General features: G+C 43.1%; 1 protein-coding gene across 6 annotated transcripts in view; it reads left to right on the top strand.

The window, feature by feature from the left end:
- Positions 1 to 15,467, top strand: part of TOM1L2 (target of myb1 like 2 membrane trafficking protein) — a 501,785-nt gene that overhangs the window by 422,568 nt on the left and 63,750 nt on the right. For 4 of the 6 annotated variants that reach the window (XM_078665198.1, XM_078665200.1, XM_078665197.1 and 1 more), the window contains exon 12: positions 1,028 to 1,103. In XM_078665198.1, coding sequence (XP_078521324.1) covers positions 1,028 to 1,103 — 76 coding nt within the window. Of the gene's footprint in view, positions 1 to 1,027; positions 1,104 to 5,724; positions 5,782 to 15,467 lie in introns of all 6 variants that reach the window. The other 2 variants (XM_078665196.1, XM_078665195.1) reach the window with 1 other exon arrangement.

Consider the following 15,467-nt stretch of genomic DNA (forward strand, 5'->3'; position numbering starts at 1 on the left):
AAAGTAGTATTTCTATGTGTTTTATGGTAGAAAACATGACATAAGAGACAATATTGTTGTGTTGCATTTGGAGTTTCTGCTGGCTGCCTATGAGATTCAGGATGGAGTTTAGAAAGGTTCTTGCTCTTCTATGTTCTGGTTATTTTCATGATCAGAGCTTCCTCTAGGATGTGGAAGGTGAACTGCAAAATCATAAGGGCCTCATCAGTTCAACAGAAGATATTGTGAGGGTTTCTGTAATCACCTCATACATGTCCCCATGGTTTGAAACCTGGTTTTGCCAGAGGTCTACATCTTCCAAAAATAGAGCACTGGCATCTCTGAACAACTTACTTGAGCAACACTGAGATGCACATGCACACAGGAGTGAATGCTGACACCCCCTTACGAAGGCCCACATAAGGTCCAAAATGCATTGGGGGAGAGGAGGGCACTTGACGCATTATGGGTTGCGGGCACAACATTATGCACAAAATTAAATAAATAACTAATAAAATGAACTTGAAAGCTAAGAGTTATTAAATTGATGCATGTGTAAACGTTGATGAGAATGTTGTAAAATTCCCTAAGAATGAGAATCCCAATGGGAGACTCATTAACCGCATCGATGCGGTGCATTTTCCCGCGGTACGCGGCAATTTGAAAATTACCGCATTACATGACGAGCTCAGCTCGTCATGAGCGTACGGCAGGTTACGCTCATGACGAGCTGAGCTCGTCATCAGCCTGGAAGGGGTTAAAGTAGTACTTATAGGGAACACGAACCAGTGAAAGGGTGTTTCTAAGTACATCTCTGCCACGAGAGCCATATGGACCAGATGTGAAAATGGTTGAAACTACAGAACTTTTATTTTTTGTCGAGTGTTCGGAGTTCAGTCTCCTGAAGCGTTGTCACATTTGATATTTGAAGTCTTTATCCCGGATGAGAGGGCCAAGAACCATTACACCGGTTATGTTTCTGATAATCTCTTGTTTCTCAATATTTCCTTTCCGTGGGATAAAAGATCTCTTCTTGATCTTGTTTCAGTGTAACCTATGAAGATCCACAGGCTCTGGGGGGACTTGCCTCAGCTTTGGATGTGCGGCAACACAATACTGGTGGTGTAAGTGTTTCTACAGGGACTTGTCGTGTGTTGCAAGAATTTTATGCCTGCAAACTTTAAATCCAATGTTAAATTGACCCTTCCAACCCATACAGTATACACTGTGTTCTTCAGTTGTACCATGAGCACATATCGTTTAAGAGAGGAAGCACCTCTATACTGACTGAGAAGCCACCTTCACTGTATGACACCATCACCACATACGATCCATTCTCTCTTGTTTTAGCCCTAGGCTGACTCTCCATACCATTCTCCTTTCATATTGTCACGGTGTTTGCCATTTTATTTGTATTTGAAATATGGTGAACTAATCAGCACAGGGATAGTTGTTTACTTTTCAAAACATGTCTTTGGGAACTTTTGACTGAGTAAGGCAGGCTGAAGAAATAATTGTGTTTTAGGCTGAAAAAATTGATCAGAGACTGACGTTTTTATGAGTCTTATTATCATAACTGACAAATTGAGACAGAATTTTGGTATCCTATGTAGATGGCAAGTGTCCGAAGGAAATGTTATTGTAGTGCCCAAATCTCCCCTTAAGGAAGTCTGTTACTTTGAATTAACCTATAAAAGCCATCCAGTTTCTTTGGGTGTAGTATTTTAAATAGAACTGGCAGATAAAGGGTATTTCATTGACAATAGCTTTGATGAAGTTATGTTATGTATCGATACTTGCCTTAAAACAACAACAGAAAAACAATGTCATAGTTCTCATTACTAATTACCATTAATTATACGCAGACAGTAAAGATGACTTTTACTTATTGCTCTACAAGGTGGCAGTTCCCTGTTTGAGAAATGTTATCTTGTGCTAGAAAAATCATGAAAGATTCATTTTGTTAACCCCTTCCATTCGCGTGACGAGCTGAGCTCGTCATGAGTTGCGCCGCTCGCATGCTCATGACGAGCTCAGCTTGTCATGTAACGCGGCTTTTCGCAAAAAGCCGCACAGCGCGAAAATAGCGGCCGCACGCATGCGGTTAAAGGGTTCTGAGCAATTTCAGTTGGTAAATAGACACATTAGCTGAAAACTAAATGTTCAATTCATGAGACTGCAAGTGCAGAAGTTTGCAAATTATAAAATTAGTCAACTTAAAAAAAAATAACCTATCCAAACGAGAAATAGAAGTGGCTAGCTAACACCCACAACCAAAGTAGATGATGTGCCTGTGATGTGAGAGTCTGTGTTTATAGTAACGAGGGTGTTCGTAGATGGGGAATCTTTGAAAAAAGGAGCTTAGATTTCTAGCTACCATCATTACTTCCTGTTGGTCAAAAGCTGTTCATAAAATGGCACCCAGTTGAGAAGTGTTTGTGGGGTTAGCACTAAATGATCTGTTCTCTAGATAAGAGAATAGGTAGGGCCATCTGTACAGAGTTCTACAACATCTGTAGCCTGCCCATGGTGCTGCTTGTAGTGCAGATTATTTTGCATGTTGTACACTGCAGAAATGTTCAAACGTTCGAACCAGCATTTGATTACAAATGAGCAGCATAAATATTTGGGAAGATGTTCATAAATCCCTGAGGAATCAATTTAGATTGCACATGTGGCAAGAATGCTCCTGAAGCGACACAAGTGTGCATCTTTTATGTTTCAGGTCTACCTGCTGCCACACTAGTAGACTGTCACAGTTCCAGCTATTTGCAGTCCCTGAGATCAGACCAAATAAAGAAATGTGATCTGGAATAAGTACGACAGTTCAAAGTGTGTGAACACGTACCACTTCACAATAGACCATTGAACCTCAGGAGAGGAAGACCGTTGTCTGAATTACTTGGCATTGCAAAGGTTGAAGTGCGTATATTGGGTGTGTCCCACGGTACGTTTATTATCTCAAGTGGGGTTCATGGTATGGCAGTCTAAGTCTGGCAAGTGTCCCAGGTGTGACAGATGAGTGTGTGACCTTCGTGAAACTTTCAAGAGGTCATTTCAGTGCAATCCGTGTTCTTATTGCACATGGGCAATAATTGTAGGTAAAGGTCATCAATTTGTAACATGCTGCAACAAAAAAGTCTTAGAACTGCAATATTACAAAATCTTACAACATTGACATGTCCAGGTTTGCTTCTATTACCTTGGTGTGACTCTAGACAGAAGAACCCTTTTTAATTTTCCCATATGCCATAATTTCATAAATGTCCTTCATGGCTCTCTAGTAATTCTCGGTATTCTCACTGTGCAGTCATTCTTTCTGTACCCCAGCCTGCTCCAGATGAACATTTCCCAATTAGTAATATGTATATCACCGATGGTTACTTAACTGGTGGAACTTGAAGAAATGTAGAGTGAGTTTTCTTTCCGATTTCTACTGTTGAGAAGTATCAATCATTTAGCATCCCTGTACCCTTAAAAGTAGTTGTTGACAAATACTTCTAGGTTGTATAGAGACTTTACTCTTCACCGCATGATATATTTTGGTTGAGCACAGATTTAGCAATGTGTTTGTCAGTTTGTTAGGGTGTTGCTGAAACATTGAGTAGCATACCTTGTATTCCTTCAAGTTTCTGATGGGTATATTGCGGAGAGGAATCTACATATTTCAAGGACTTAGACCAGCAAGTAAACAAAGTTAATATAAAAATATGAGTAAGGTATCAGACCATATGTTTTGTTTAAATGTTAGAACAGGTCCTTGTCTGTCAAAGGCATAGCAGTTACCTCTACAGACAAAAAAGCTGTTGCCAGCTTCCAAATGGTCAGATAGACCTTGAGAAATCTGTGCAAGTAGCAAGGTCTAGTGGAGAGAAATCTCCTGAGTATTTTGAACTGGCATTTGTATGAGGCTTTTCCAGTTTTATCAGTGTGTCTAGGCTAAGTTCAACAAGTCGCTGCTGGCAGTATCAAACTGCTCTGTAGCAAGAAATGTGATGGCTACTTCTTCCCATAGGTTCCTAATTTTGCAAATACTCCTTTGCATTAGATTAACTGGTCTAGAAAACGTTTTCCTAATAGGGACTCTCCAGCACCATGAGGTGGCACCAACCCAGCAGCCTTGACTCTTCTTGATGAACATCATCAGGGTATATTAGATGTCTACGTGCCTGCTAGCGTAAGTTCCTGTTTTTCAGCGTCTCACCAACATGGTCCAGAGTGCTCTCTCTGTTACATACAGATCCCTCCACCTTTTGACAGCGGTTTGGTCAGCTATCTCCACAAAAGGTATCAGGCTACAAACCATGTAGAAGATGCTGCAACAAAACTTCTCTTTTGGATCCCTACAGCATCACATGTATCTTATATGCATGTTGTGCCTGATAGTTGGATCGTGATGCTGAGATCTGTGACTCCAGTGACTGCATGCACCCGAAATCTACCTGGGAGCGGGAGACTGTTCAGAGTCTAGACATTGTTCCCTGGAGAAGAATCTTCCTCATCATCAGGCAAGGCCTTTGTGTCAAAGTGAAGATTGTAAATTGTAAAGCATTGTGTGTTGGAATTAAGGTTAAATGGCGTGCTGTGAAATGGTTGGCATTCTAAGAGCAGTCGTAATTCATTCCAGAAAGTCAGAAAATGATTTTACAGTAAAAAAGTATTGAAATAGTTTTTAAGGCACGACTGCAATATCATTAAACGCAATCTTCACTAGCTTCTTCTTTCCAAGCTAGTAAAGATTGCGGTTTACAGACGTTTTGAAAATGTCTTTGTGACTAAACACTTGTCTTCTATTTCCACACCCACCACGGAGGCCTTCAACAAGTAATTTACTAATATCTACCTGTCTTGTGTGATACTGTTGGTTCTTCGTTACAAGGACTCATTGCATATATTGTGTATTTGAAGAAAGAATCAGCATTTGTGGAAATGATGAAGTACAAACTTTTCTAAACGCAACAAAGAAACAGGGTCTATATCTAGAGCCTTCAATAAACTGGACATCTTGGTCCACTTTACCATTTTTGGACTGTTCGCTTGATAAGTGACGAAATTCATATACAAACTCCTCTGGTGTGCTCCAGATCATTTTCAGGTGGATCCATTGTTCCTGTGTATAGAGACACTTGTAATTCTAGTGTGTCACCAAGGAAACCTTACAGCACCTTCGTGGAAGTGATGTGCAGGTTAGGTATGACTTGCTTGTAGCAGCAAGAGTGCATCAGCATGATGAAGGGAACAGCCTGCTGCCAGAAGCCCATATAGAGCAGGGAATTGTTGATTGATTTGGTTAGATAGAACATATTTTATACATTGGATAGATGTACTTTGTTTAGGAAACATTCATTGCATTTTATATGCCGCCCACCTGTGCAGGCTCAGTCCACTAAAACGTTTTAAGGGATTAGACTAGTTGGGTGTCCCACTTTTTTGAGGGTACGCAGGGTTTGGTGCACCAGTAACCAAGGTGAAGTCAAAGGTTCTAGGTGAGAAGTCTGTGGAGGGAAACAAAATAAAAAGCCAATTTCTCCTATCAAAGAACTCTAATACTCTCGCATTCTCTGAATTGTTGGGAGGAGGTTCAAAGAAAGAACTTCTTTCCATCTTGGATTAGACAAATGGGAGGTTAACAAAACATTCTGCATGTGTTTTCGCTATTGTTGCTGCTGTGTTGATCATATCCTCCTTTAAGACGAGTACTGATATCTTTTCACACTCTTGTGGGATTTTCTGTTGTTGATGCAGAGGCAAGGGACGCCAAGCATGGAACCTATAGACACATGGCTTATTGCCCAAGGAATGGTGAGAGTTTCACCACTAAAACCTTAACTTCCCTGTTGGTGAACCTTGAATACTGTCCTAGAGTAACTATCCCACCACCTTTACATTTACCCCGTCTCCCCATCCTCCAACTTCCAGACAGTACAAGGACTATATTCTCCAATTAAATCAAGGCTTGCACCGTTTTCCAAATACTTGAACTCAACAGCCATGCAACAATCTTTTTGTAAAATTCAGAAAAGATCCATACACTGCCTGATTACTTGTTTTTTGCGGATTAGACAGCAGTTACCTGCACAACTTTATGCCATTGATCCGTATTTTATGTTCCTTTTACTGTCTTGATTCACTAATGCAGTGTCGACTTCTCCAGGATAAACGCATGGTACAGACATGTTGAATTTTTCAACCAGAAAAGGGACGGTTAAATGGTTTTCTTTTTTGACGTGGTATTTGTTCGCCACAGATCTTTTTAAAATAGGAATACTAAATGCAATTGCCTATCAAATAAGCTTTTGCGATACTTCTATCTTTGAACATTAAAAGGGAAAGCAAAAGTGTAGATTGACGGCAATCGCTAATATGCCGATCTGTCCGGACTACAGTGATCTGCGAAATATGTTCCTAAATGTCTACATAATTTAAAAATAATTTACTTATCTGGTAATTTTTTCTAGATTCTAAATGGACAGATTGTGTCTTGGACATTTTGACAATGGCAAATTCTGCATACTTATATAACAACTTTGTGCCGGTTAATATAAATCCTAGATAATAGTATTTCCTCCGCCTCAGGAATAGTCCCTGCTTGTCTCTTGTACTTTTAAATGCATTAAACTAGCTCCATCAAATTCAGTAGCATGAGCTGCAGTTTCTTTGCACTGTACCCTTCCTCATGGATTGAACATAATCACACTATTTGCTTGGCTTGTGGTTATCCAAAATGGAAAAAGAGATACTGCAGCGTTCCAATTGAATCCAATGTACATTTCAGACTGTCTTGGTTGAAATCTTCATCTTTTCCTGTCCCTGTCTAACACTCACCCTTGGTTTAACCAGATCCTGATTTAGTACTTAACCCAAATTAAAATAGTCTCATTACTAATACGATTCCCTTCCACTTTCCCAGCAGTTGCTTAACGGTGTGTAATAACGTTAGGAGTATTATTGACCATCTGCACTAGCGGTTTATCACTGCACCTGTACAAATTCTTTCTATGGATACTGTTTTTCTCTTCGCAGATCTAAAAAGAAAAGGCATATGTAATATTCTAATGGGTATTGGGCGAGGTTTCAATGCAAGAGAGGCAAAGCATTGGCCTTTTAATTGCCTTCATATGCAGCTGTATTTTGAGTTGTTGACCTCTGTCATAATAATTTAAAACTCAGATGTCTGGATCTGCTGTCATATTCGCAGTTTCATGGTTTGATTATTAGAAAAAGATGCAACTTTCTAACATAAAGGAGTTCCCCCATTGATCAGCCTTGAAGCAGCTGCACACCCCTGACAGTACTCACCAGGAAAACTGCCCAGTATCAGTTCATTGTACCAGACCCTAATGAGAAGCTGCACCTTGGTAGACAAGTGGTGGATCTCTAGATACCAAACTTAAAAACACGCTAAATGCCACACAAAATTGAGTAATTTTAGTAGGAGGTTTTTTTAAATTTCTGATACACGTGTTGGTGGATGCTGCTTTGTGGACCTGAAAGTAGCATCCATGAAGAATTTTTAGAGCCAAGCGGATTAATCCCCCTGGCACGAATTAAGTCATTAGTTGATTGTCAATATCCTGGCTCCACAGGCTATGGAAGAGGTTATTGTCATTGCAAAATCTGGTAATAGCCCTGACCAATCAGAGTCAGGAACCAATTGTAATCTTTTCCTTCTAGGGTTGGACCACACATCAACACCCCTATACTGCTGTAGGGTAGCTGTTCACTGAGACTCAGCCTTCTTGGGGACCTCCCTCAAATGACCTCTTGGAAATAAGAAAAGGGGTGTAGTTTTTTATGGCAGAGACCCAGGATGATAAAAAAAATTATATTTTAAAGTGAAAAAGCTTGAAATCCATAAGCATAGTCAAAAAAGAGAACACACAGAGAGGGAGCAAGACAAGGCATTCAAGAGTAGAGGCCTGCTTGTGCTAGGAAGCTTAACAAGTTTAGACCTGCAGTGAGACCTGAGGGAGCAAAGATTATCATTAACACCAGTGCTGCTCCTGTTGCAGATAGGTTACCACCTCTTACTGGTGTGTGCGTAGGGATATATCTGTAAACTACACCATAGTTGTTCTTCGGTTGCACACAATCATTTATGTTTAGATAAAGCCAGAAGGTCCAGACTCTCAAGCCTATTTGCTCTTAAACACTGACAGACAAGTGGTGAAACCCAAACAAAATCTTATGGAAGATCATTGACATCAGATATTTAATTGACATTGATGCCACCAGGGAACCTCACAAGAAATTCCATGTTGATCTGTTGAAGCCACGCCACCAGAGCAAGGAAGTCATGGCACTCTTTAAAGCCACAGAACGTTGGAAAAGCCACCTCCCTAACAGTTATCATTAATTTTGACCTGCACTCCTTTGTTCTTGACAAGATTAATGAATTCCAATGTTTTCGTCTCATTGTACAATTGTACATGTGCTTACTGGCTATACCTATGACGCTTTGTTGGTACACTCATAAGAGATTCGTGATTTTGCTGTAACCCATAATTCCAATTAGATCATATGTTTATGGGATACAAAAACCTTTATACATACAAAAAAAAATCAACGGGGTAAGTGTGCTGGAACAGTGAACATTGTGATCACAAACCCCTAACGATTCGCGCCATTAAGGCTGTATGACAGTGAAGTCGAAAGGCAGTCGAGATCTGAAGACTGCACGGAAGCCTCATTCAAAGGAACAATGGCAGAGACATCAATCTATACAACATGTCTGTTCCAGCAATAGAAATTTAAACAACCAACATGAATCATGAACCTACTTCAGAGCGGTAAGCAGTGATACCTGCAAGGAGAAACATTGGAGATAATCCTGGATCAGCCTAACAGCAGATGCTTTGAGTCCAGACCTGAGGAAGCTAAAATAAGGCTGAAGTGGGACTGAGGAAGGAGGCAGGACTGATCCAGAGGAAAGGCGTGGAAGCAGAACTCAGTGGAGGGCTAGTTAATATATGTTGCTTAAGCTAGTTGCAAAATTTGATGTGTCTTAATGCCCTTTTGAAACACTTGCGAATACTCGACTAGCTGGCGTCTGTGAGTGAGAATGCATTCGTTTTGCAGGAGCCTATTTACAGTCTGGGGATTCGGATACATTTAAGTGTAAACAACACCCATTTCCAAGCACCACTATCCACCACGACATGGGGTGTGGTTATTTTGCTCTCAGGTTCTCTCAACTACATTAGATTTTCAAACATTAATGAGTAGATATGCAATATTCAAAGGGTAAATGTGGGGAGAAGTGGTGACAATAGTGGTCCTTTAAATGCCAATTCATGAACAGAATCCATTCTTAGAGACCACACTATGTAGAGCAGTCTTATCCTTGTTAGTGACTTCCTTCTAGAACAGACACAATATTTGTATCAAGCCACTGCCTGAGGAATGCGTGGTAAGCGTGTCCTAGTATGGATCACAATAGATAAATGCATCCCATGGAAGGAGAAAAGGGTGCTGTATATCCCATGAAAGGAGAAAAGGGTGCAGTATATTGCAAGATGTAGCCAATAGAGTAGAGATCTCAGAAGCGATCAATGATTACATGGAAGCCAATAAAGAAATTAATATATATATATATATATATATATATATATATATATATATATATATATATATATATATATATATATATATATATATATATATATAGATAGATAGATAGATAGATAGATAGATAGATAGATACACACACATACACACGCCTAGGGATGTTCTCAGGGAGGCTCAAAGAGCACAAACTAATCTTAGGAGAGTCTTGATGCAGAATAGACTAGAGGCTGATTTCAAAACTGCAGAGCATAGACGCAAAGTTTAAGGGTGCTAAGGCTGACCTAAGAGAGGTGAACCATATTCATGCTCAAATACAGGTACTCGTGATCGTTAAGTCTTTGAGGGCAGCATTAGTGCCTAAATGCAGGGTATAAAAAAGGGGTAGCAAAGTTCATAAATAGCTAAAAAGTTGATTGAAAGCCATATGTAAAACTGAAAGCATGGTGTTATTTAAATCTGAGGCAATGGAAACATGTCTCCTTACCGGGCAGCACTGCAGCAATTAAAGTGATATTATTGCACCACATACCCAATTCTATAGGAAAACTCCCGTGTATTTTAACTCTTCTGCTGGATTGGAACACATTCGCAAGCCTCAGTTCTACTTAATTTGACAGAATATATATTACAGTGAGGTAAAAAGGACTGAAACAAATGGGTTTTTACAACAAGGGTAGAACAAAATCTAACAGATTTGTATTTAGTCTGGGAATTGTAACACTGGGATTTTTCTGAGGGCTGCTTCATTAGTGGATATGTTGGGGCGTGTTCAGCGTGTGAAGATGGCGACTATCTGTTGGTGAGCTCTGCACCTCACCTCGTTATATCCAACATTTTCTTGACCCAGCAGACCCCCCTGCAGGGTTCAGAAGAGCTAGCCTACGCCTGATATCCCCTAGGGGCTGTTTAGAGAGTTGCAGACTGATGTCTTAAGGCAGTCGAAGGCCGGCCATTTGCTGGACTGGGTGCGACCTGTTGAGGCCGATAGGTGGTGAGTGGATTCACAGCCTGGGACTCCTCCCGCTGGAGCATCTGAAAGCAAAGCGAGAGGCACAGCATGGGCTGCTGCTGGAGTCCCTGTGCAGTAGAGAAACCTTCAGCCGTGTCCGTCCCGGAGCTGCAGTGCCTGCTGTCAGTTCCCTGGGATGTGGAGGCTCGCAGCCTGAGGGCCTGCCTGCCACCTAGAGTGGCACTTCTTGATGCAGATGGGAAGACAAAACCCAGCGGAGCTGCAAATGCTGGGCAGGCCTGCACGGGGGTTGATGGGGAACCCGGTGATTCATCCCACCCGCCTCCCTACACCACCTCTGCCCACTCATCACAGAGAGCACTGAAACGTAGAATCCCGAAAACAGCCCAGGCTGTAGTGAGCCTGGATCATCGGGGGCTGGGAAGCACCTGGGGCACGGCATTGATATCCTGCACATGGGGCATATTTCAAGTACTTAACTCCACATTAGCAGCTGTGCCAACTTTACCATTGGAATACGGTGTGATGGCCTATGTGAGCCTGACGGGAGAGGTAAATGTTGTCCTACCTTCATCACACATGCTGCGTAGCTGGACTTTCTTTATCTACCTATCCCATTGTTACCAGCAAGCTACATCGGGCCAGCTGCCCCACACGGGAGAGCCACAGCAGGCTGGTGAGGCTCTGCCCCACCCCTGAGGTCACCCGGCATTGATCCTCGGTCTAACAGATCACTGCCACCCACCCCTTCCACTTCTTCTCCTGTTTGACCAGGGTGCCCACCCAACCGTCTGGGTGTTATTGGGTCTCACAAATGAAGCATGGGCAAAGACAAACATGATAATTCTACCACAGAGGGCAGAATTAACTGTTTAACTAAGCTGCCCTCTTCTGGGGGTGAGCGAGACGGTTGTTAGCCCAAACCACTGGAGCCAGCCTCCACCTGATTCGACAGCATCCATTCTGCAGGCAATCTGAGACTACAGAACCTCCTTTGAGGGGAAAATTGGCAAGCTCAGTCTGGATCTTTCAAGATCTCTGGAAAGTGTCCAACCGGGTCACTGATACGGTGATCACTTGCCTGAGATCGAAGACACTACTCATACTTACCAGTCTACCATAACAACGCTCCAGAACAGACTGGACCAGCTAGAGGCAAGGGCCATAGAAAAAGAAGGGGAGGGACGTTCAGAAGGAACAACATCCATATAGTGGGGATTCTGGAGGGGACAGAGGACAGACGCCCACGCTATGCGTTACCAACTGGCCGACCCCCAGGTTTCCCCCATGGACACACTCATCCTGCTTTGTAGTAGAGAGGGCGCATAGATCCTTAGCAGCACCACTACCCCTGGGGCTCCTCTGAGTACGATGATAGCCAGGCTTTTAAATTACCAAGGCCATCATCCATGAGGCACACAGGATTGGGAAACTGCAAGTCGGTCCCAGTGATGCTGTTACCCAACTACACCCGCAGGGTAAAAAGAGCGCCACTGCTTTATAACTGTTAAAACAAAACTGAGGGTGCTCAAAATACAATATATGACTCTGTTAAGTGGTACTTGCTTCACATTTGAGATGGCACTGAGCTGAACCATGGTACTTGCTTCACATTTGAGATGACACTGAGCTGAACCATATGGATCGCGCCTGGATGACCCTGGGTTTGGCGATATCCAAGCGTAATATTGCACATAAGTGGGGGGGGGGCAGAGATGGCTCCATGCCGGAGAGACTGAAAGAGGGACATGGACTGGTGCATGGTGGCTGAAAAAGTGCTCTACAAGAACAGTGGCTGTCCTAAAAAAATTGGGTAAATGGAATGAACACAGCCTGGGTCTTTGTGCTTCCCTTCCTCTGGAGAGTGCAACTTGGTCTCATCCTTAAAACTGTATTGCTGACACACTGTTTATCGGACTGGGGCGTGGTAGGGAAAAAGCGTGTCCAATGTGTACTGCAGTTTATTTGGCGTCTAGCCATTCAAGATGACGTTAAGATGTGGTGTATTAACCTGTTTTTTTGCTTAAATAAAAAAGATCTTTAATAAACAAAAAAATAAAATTCCCAGCCAAGCTGAAAGTCATCTATAAGGACAAAACTTTTTTCTTCTATACGGCTGAGAATTCCTGATCCTGGCTTGAGGAGCATCCTCACCCTTCTCGCTAACGGTTGGCGTTCAGACCACCCTGCTCCCATGCTTCACTGGAGGGGCAGGGGAGAGGCCAGGTACCTGTTAACAGCTTCCACACCTGACGAGGAGCTACAGGCATCACTTGGAGAACGAGAATGTCCGATCCCAAAAGCTATGATTCCTCGATGCAACTGATCCACTAATCATAGACGAGCCTGGGGGTCCTGGCTGTGGTGGAGAATCTGCAACCAGCCCAGACACTTGAAATGTGTCTTACTGCTGGGTCCACACACCAGTCACATAAGTCGAAACCACTACCTCCTCTTGTGTTATTTGTTTGTACTATTCATGCAGTCCTTCTCTCAAAGTCTTTTGTTTGAGCGACAGTTGCTTCAGGGGAAGAAGTGTAGTGTGGGAGAAGGGGGAAATGTTGGTTCATGTTTTATTTTGTTAGTTTGATAGATTGTTCCATACCCTTTAACCTAGTCGAAGTGCCAGTCTTCTGGAGTACTTCATAGCCGTTTACATCAAACTATAGAAGCCCTTCAAGACTGTTGACACAGCGACTTCTACCCCCCCCAGTGGCCATATCATTCTTTCCTGGAATGTCAATGGTCTCAATGAGACAGTTAAGCGCGGGCGAGGATGCTGAATGTCAAACTATTCCTAACCGCTGTCCTGCTTCTCACAGAATAGCAGTCCTGCTTCTCACAGAATACCAAGGAACACATGTGCTGGGTATAAGCTGCTCTTTGCTCTGCGGACAGGGCTACAACAGGGTGTTCCAAAACAATAGAGGAAGTGCAGAGGTGTTGACAGAATCACCCTCCAAACTGATTTACATAAACAAAGAGATTCTATCAATGTGTGGTGATATACTTGTTTTATTTGTTTTTTGATGGTGAAAAATTCGTGAAAATACTCTCTCTTAGGGTGGTAAAGATGAGAGCGCAATGTGCTTTTTAAAATACCCCTCACACACTAAAAAAATCCAGTAGTGTCATGCTTCATCATTGGGGTCTTCCCGTCCCTCTACGGGGCGGGGCGTGCTACGACCTGACCGGCTACGCGGGAGCACTAATATGGTGACAGGACTATGTGATGGTGCAAGGTGGGTGGTGTCAGTGAAGTGTAGGGACCTAACAATGTGTGGGAATACAAAAGTTAAAAATCCTCTGGCTAGTGGAAAAAAACAATGTATTCACTTCCCTAGCTGGGGACGTTAAGAAGGGGGTTTTGGGGTTGAGCCGATCGCTACAACCTGGTCACTTCACTGACACCACCCACCTTGCACCATCACATAAGCATGACACTACTGGATTTTTTTAGTGTGTGAGGGGTATTTTAAAAAGCACATTGCGCTCTCATCTTTACCACCCTAAGAGAGAGTATTTTCACGAATTTTTCACCATCAAAAAACAAATAAAACAAGTATATCACCACACATTGATAGAATCTACAACAGGGTGTACCATTTTGGTTACAGTGTGGTTTCCTGGGGGGAGTAGCTGCCCTCTTGCGGAACCTTCCCTGTGGTGGGGCAGCACTTCACTAAGGACCCCCTTGGCCGTTATGTCAAGATCATGGGGTTGCCTGATGATAGTGTTCTGATACACCTTAGCATATTTTCCCCTCCACCCCCGCTGCTGGACTCTACCCTCGAGGTGGCCACATGACTCTTGGCAGCCCCCACATTGGTGGTCACTTTTGTGGAAAGGGATTTCAGTGTTATTATGCACCCCACACTGAATATAGATTCACAGTCCAAGATGGGTATATCACAACACCTTTCAGACTGGGCTGGAGTTCTTGGCCTCATAGACTTATGGCAACAACACCATCACGATGCAGACAATATACATTTTGTTCCCATTCTCACTGCACTGCTTCCCACCTTGATTACTTATTCACCCTGGCCCCAGACATCATGGGTTCAAGTGGGGCAGGCCACATTTGCCTCCAGCTAGTCTCCCAACTGTCACCACTACAGGGGAGTGATCCGAGAGCCCCCTGGGAAGCATTCGTATGTGAGTGATGGCTTGCAGAGTACTTTTTACTGTAACAGTGGAACAGTCGCCTACCCATCCACGTTGTGGTAGGCCTGTAAGGCCACCATCAAGGGTGAAGCTGTGGCATACATTATGGGTTGCAACAGGGATCAAAAGGAGGCCTTGCTGATCCTCGAATATAACATTTCCCACTTTGAGTGTATTGAGGTGACCCACCCTAGCCCCGCTACCATGGAGTACTGAGCTGAGCTGTCTAGCCCAGTCGGCTTTTCAAAAGACTTTTAGACTCTGTCCGTTTGGGCTGGCTTCACTCACAGGGTAGAGTATATGAAATAGGTGACAAGGCTTGAAAGCGTCACTGGCTTGCAAACCGCCGTAGGTGTTGTGAAATTGTCACGGAGGTCGGTATTCCCGTGGGCGAGGTGCTTTGAGCTGCTCTGTCCTTACCACTACGAACTAATGGGGTAACCCAATGGACATCAAAGGACCTGGGTATAATGCAGTAAGAACAACAAGTGGTCCTAACATCTCTCCTCGGTCAGGCCCAAGAGGTAGGGACTTTTTAATTTATCACGAGCCATCTCAGCCTGGGTCCAGGGGAACCATATTCTGGACCCCTGTGCCTTGCAGACTCGTTCTTCCAGTGCTGCACAGTGATCCATTCCATTAGTCCACTCCAAGATTGAGAAGGTGGAAGTTGCTTGCCAATGAGGGTCTCTTTCTCTTTTGCCCATGAGGTAACCCATGGCAATCAATGTGTGTGCACTCCTTGGGCCCCCAATGGAGTCGTCTATGAACCCCAATAAGACTA

The sequence above is a fragment of the Lissotriton helveticus genome, chromosome 10 (assembly GCF_964261635.1).
Source record: "Lissotriton helveticus chromosome 10, aLisHel1.1, whole genome shotgun sequence".
Taxonomy (NCBI): Eukaryota; Metazoa; Chordata; class Amphibia; order Caudata; family Salamandridae; genus Lissotriton; species Lissotriton helveticus.